Genomic DNA, 5,800 nt, shown 5'->3' on the forward strand with positions numbered 1-5,800 from the left:
ATCAATATGTGAAATGTTGGTGATAAAGTTTACTTCTTTGAGTGCATTATTTTTAGTTTCTTTATGAGATGTTAGTAACACTTTACATTTAAAATAAGTAAAAATAAGTTATAAAAGTAAGCTACCAAATAATTTAATGAACTTAGTATATCACTTGAAATACATGCCATTATTTAAAATCATATTTTTGTACAAATGAAATCCAAACCTTTGGTAAGGTTGTCTTTATTTATTTTTTGTATACTTTATTGTGTGTTTGTTATGTGTTTTAAATTATGATGTGTTTAGCAGAAAAAAGCTGATAAAATATGATTGATATTTAAAAACCTGAAGATATAGTTTAATTAGCTTCATCCCGCCAATCCCCAGGTGAGTCAGCAGTAAATTTACAAATTTATAACACCAAAATATGGTGTTTGATTCCCAAAAGTATCTATTCTGTAGCTTTGCACTAAAACAAACCACCACCATCTCATCCTACCATATATTCATGAAGATACCAATATTTTCCTTAATGAAGTTGGTAATTCTTTTTAAAAAAGCTTTTAATCAAGATAGTATATAGTCCATGAAATGTATTTTTAATTAAATTGCTCCTCTACTTTATGAAAAAATTGCTTTGAAGACATTCTACCTTATTTGAAAGATTTTAATAAAACCTTTTCATTTTTATGATCCTCAGGAGCACCATGATATTGAGAAGTAAGGTCATCTTATATGTTATTTATCCCACTAATTTTCATCACTTAGAAAGCGATGGCCCATTATGCAGACCAGGATACATGTACAAGAATATTTCTGGTTCACTTTTGTGTATGAGAAACGTTCAAGATGCAGTTACTTGGAGTGAAGCCCAGAATGAATGTCAGAAAGATTTTGCATATCTTCTGACTCCAGATATGTTAGATCCTTTACTTCAGTTGTCAGACCAGAAACAAAAAAATGATGAATTAAAAAAAATGTTTGGTAGGTGATTATTACTTTTTATTCACATTTGAATTACTCTAGACTTTCTGTTATGTTTGAAAATAATGTTGCAACATAACATTAAAGGACAAAAGGGGCCTTTTGGTGTATCTAAGTTGTTTTATCCACCAAATTAAACAAAACACTAAAAACACAAATCATTCAAATATTTATCAATCTTTCCCATAAAGTCTCTTAAGTTACCAACCATCCTGTTTGAAAAATAAAGCTGTCTTAGCTGAATATGACAAAATTTATGTTTGTGTCCCCTAGTCTTACCATTCATTCTCACTATTAAATGTGAGTAAAAGATGAGGCATCAACATAATCAATTCTCTTAACAATCTTCAACACCTCAATTATATCCCCTCTAACTCCATTTTTTTCAAGAAAAAACAAGTTCAGAGATCTTAACCTATCATCATATGACAATCTTTCTATCCCAGTTATCATCCTAGTATCCCTCCTCTGAACCATTTCCAACAATTTAATGTCCTTTTCAAAGTAAAGAGCCCAAGACTGAACACAGTAATAAAAATGTGGCTTAACAATTTACCTATAAAATGGCATTATAACCTCTTTAGACTTGTATTCAGTATTTCTGTAGATGCAACCAAAAATTCTATTTGCTCTTCCTGTAGCCACAGTACATTCTGTGATTGGCTTAAAAGACTGATGAACCAGAAAACCAGGACCTTTTTCTACCATAACACTGTTAAGGCTACTCCCATCAAAATTATACTCATAATTCACATTGTGGTATTTAACATGCATTACCTAACATTTATTATAATTAAAAGCCATCTGACATTTATTTGTCCAACTCACCAAATAATCCAAATCCTTTTGTTAAACAGTAGCATCCTTCTCTCAGCCAGAAATACCCTAAACTTTAATGTCATCAGTGTCAGGTTATTATGTATTTATGTATGGATAAGATTCTTTACAGTAGGTGTCTGTGACTTATTGGCAGTGAATTTCAATATTAAACAAACAGCACACATTCCAGTTGTTTTAAAATAATATATTAATGCAAGTCAAACATATATACAAGTGTTCATTACATTGTTGGGTATCGCAGTTGTATCCAGAGCTTTAAGTAATTGTCTCTTTTTTTGTCAAAGTCCACAAAGGCTGGTTCAGTTATTTTAGAATACACTTTGACATGAAAAATTATTCTACTTTACTATGTTGTTACAATACAATCAGTGATACTTTTACTTTAAAATCACCACTATAACTGCTGGTTTAAAAAATTGTATCTTTTTTTGTCAAAAGTCCACACTTGCTGGTTCAATTACTTTAGAACCCAATTAACAAGACAAATTATTCTTCTCTACTCTGTTAGTACAATACAATCTGTGATAATTTCACGTTAAAAATCGCCACTACATGCTCATTATGGTTAAACTCACATGTGGTCTAGATCTATCTAACTATCTCTGTCTTACTAACTTACTTACTTGAAGTACATTTTAAATATGTATTTATATATAACCCAACAGAAGCCTTGAACATTCCACACACTATGAGATATTAATGATGCATTAATGCTCAATGAAACATAGAATGTTCTAGTATCATTATGCAATAATACAACATTCACTAGTTTACAATAATTGAACTACACAATGTATGCTTCATAAGCAAACCTGTGATAAACTGTTGCTTCTAAAAATAACTAAATTCAACACTCGCACTATACTTAAATTGAAACAGTCATGTATATCTAACAATTAGCAAATTGAAATACTTTTTTGAGCATTTCTTCATCTATGTCATTAATATAAATTAAAAAAAAGGAAAGGTCTTAACACTGAGCCCTGAGGTACCCCAATCCTGATGTTAATCTAGTTTGACTGAACTCCATTTATAACAATCCTATTCTTTCTTCCATCTAGCATTTCTATCAAATATTCATTTAGGATATTTTAGAAGTTAGGTAAAGGGAATATAAAGTAGGAGAAAAAATTATTTTTATTCTTAACATGAAAATCACCTTGCACTCAGACTCAAATTCTGAGTCAGACAAGTCTTTAGTAAAAATTCAAATTTTTGTGTGTACAACATACTTGTAATGTTTACTAAAAACATTGCTAAGTATAGCTTCACCAAAATGTGGTTGATGCAATGCACCAACATCTTTCACATAGTGTCAAGCACAAAGCTACATAAATAAGCTATGTGCTGTGTCCACCCCACATCTATAGCGATAACATTTTTCAGACTTTCAACAACTTTTTCTCACCACTGATATAAGATTAATAGGCCTATAATTACTGGGACAATTTTTAGCACATTCCTTGGAAAGAGGAAAATCATTATTGCCAACTTCAAATCTTCTGGCACATGCCCACTATTCAATGACTTAGAAAAATAGTGGCAAGTGGTTCACATATCCAATCCTTAATCTATTTCAAAACCCTTGGGTAAATATTATCTGGTGCATGAGCTTTATCATTTTTTAAACTTCTAAGTGTTTTTCAGAATTTCTGTGATCATCTTGTTCAATCTTGTTTCCATCTCACAACTGTTCAGGATGAAGAATATTGCTTAAATATTCATTAGTAAAAATTGAAGAAAAAGTAAAATTTAAAACCCAACAATCCCATAATCATCAGATATTAGCCTTCCTATATCATCCCTCAAAGGCCCTATTCCCATCCAAACTATCTGCTTACTCTTAATGTATTTGATGAAATCCTTACTACTAATATTTTACATTATAAGCCAATCTTTTTTTTCATATACTTTTTGATTTCTTAATTTCCATTTGACTAACTCTTTCAATCCTCTATAATCCCCCAAGTCTCCCATTATTACCATACATTTAAACTTTTTATATTTATAATGGTTTTCTTTAATTTTATCTTTGATAATCTTGTGAACCAACTTGGTTTCTTATTGCAGTTACCTTTTTTTCTATAAGAAGTATGCCTATCTGGAATATTTAAGAATTAATCTTTAAAATCTTCCACATTTGATCAGTATCTCCAACTAATTCAGTTGCCAATTCACAGCAGATAATTCTTGTCTCACCTCTTCAAATTTGCTTTTTTTGAAATTTAGAATCAAAATCTCATTATTTCATATCTCCATATACAGCAAAATATCAAATCTAATTAAGCAATGATCACTTGTACCTAGATGTTTCCCAGTTTGCCCTGTCAGCCATTTCTTTATTAGAAGTTAACAATAAATCTAAAATAGCATTGTTCCTAGTAGGTTCCCTAACCAGTTTCTGAACACCTGCCTCACTCATGATTTGACTCTAATATTTCCCAATCTATATGCCTGAAATTAAAATTATACACCCAAAATAGTCCAAAATATGGTTTATTCAAGAGACTGAAATCTACTGTTCTATAGGATCATTTTTAAATGTGTCTTGTTTGCAATACTTTGTGTAGATGAATATAAGTGATGCATTTGTGATATTTCTGATTTAGAGAAATAATGGCACATAGGTAAACTGCTCCCATATAACAAGAGGTTCGAAAATTTGGCTGGTGAAATGCTAATGTGAGAACAAGTGCAGAATATAAGAAATAAACAGGTTTGATGAAAACAATGAAGTAATATTTATTTCACATTTCACATACAATTTTATTACATGTCTTCCAAGCTGAGAAGGCCAAACTATAGTAAAATAAAATAAAAGTTTGACTGAAGTTATCTTTAACAATTAGCAGAAGGGATAGATAAAAGATTAACACATGGATGAAAGTCCACTGGCAAGTCTTTATTATCTGAAAAAGATGGACTATTCTCCTTAAAGATCGTAATGAATGTTTCTAAAAGTTATAAAATTGTATTTACAAAGCATATTTTCTCTGTAGTTAACCAATCACAAAAGGTCATTAAAATATGGAAATATCATTGCTCTGTGTGACAACTACAATGTATCCCCTCCAAACACAACATTAAGTAGGACACAATGCAACTATCCAATGAAACAACAGATAAATTTCTTGACTAGTTTAGCTACCAAAAGTAATACTTCAGGTTGAATTTGATCACATGACTTCAACCAGACTTAGAGATTTGTGAATCAGAACTACAAATTGTTCAAAATTCTTTAAGGATTTTACAGGTTTTGATTAATTTGATGAAATAGAATAAATTATGATTTCAAGAATAAAATGCATGAAATCAAAGCTTTGAGAATGTGGTATTTTCAGGTAAAAACTGATTTCCTACCAAGTGTCAGATAGTTAGACCCACTAATAACAGCAGGTTCATTCAGAAAAAAAAGGGAAATAATTCTTAATCTCATAACTGAGTTTTCTAAACCAGTGTTTTAGAAACAGTTTCATGTGTTTTTGAAATAATTCATTAAAAATTATTACAATCTTTATTATGAAACAAAAAATAATAATGTACGTACTTGCACAGACAGAATTATAGTTGCTTCTATTGGACTATGCTTAGCTCAACAGCTATCTTTCTCTCAGAAAGACTTCCAACAAGTTAAATATGATAATCTTAAAAGTAAGTCTTTACTTGAAGAACTCCAGATAAAAAGTACAATTGAATTCAAAAGGTAAATTTGTTCTTTGTTAAATTAACAGTATTACATCTTGACTTCTGTTCTCTCACACCAATTGTTACACGGTCAACTGTTACATTTATACAATATCAGATCAGCCAGTAAAGGATACTACAGAGCTAATCCTTTCAGCTCTAGTGCTATATATAACTGCAATATTCTCTTTTGACAGAATAGACATTATATGCTATAGAGAACAAAGAAACAAAGCAACTAGAAGAAGGCAACCTCAGTGACTTTCTGAACTATGTATTTGTGTTAAAACTCCACACAAACCAAATAAAT

The 5,800-nt window shown here is 30.4% G+C and overlaps 1 protein-coding gene across 1 annotated transcript in view; it reads left to right on the plus strand.

Moving 5' to 3' along the window:
* Nucleotides 1-5,800, plus strand: part of LOC106460925 — an 80,058-nt gene that overhangs the window by 9,980 nt on the left and 64,278 nt on the right. Inside the window, exon 6 of the mRNA XM_022390553.1 lies at nt 751-966. Coding sequence (XP_022246261.1) covers nt 751-966 — 216 coding nt within the window. The remainder of the gene's footprint in view (nt 1-750; nt 967-5,800) is intronic.

This window comes from Limulus polyphemus, unplaced genomic scaffold (assembly GCF_000517525.1).
Source record: "Limulus polyphemus unplaced genomic scaffold, Limulus_polyphemus-2.1.2 Scaffold1, whole genome shotgun sequence".
NCBI lineage: Eukaryota > Metazoa > Arthropoda > Merostomata > Xiphosura > Limulidae > Limulus > Limulus polyphemus.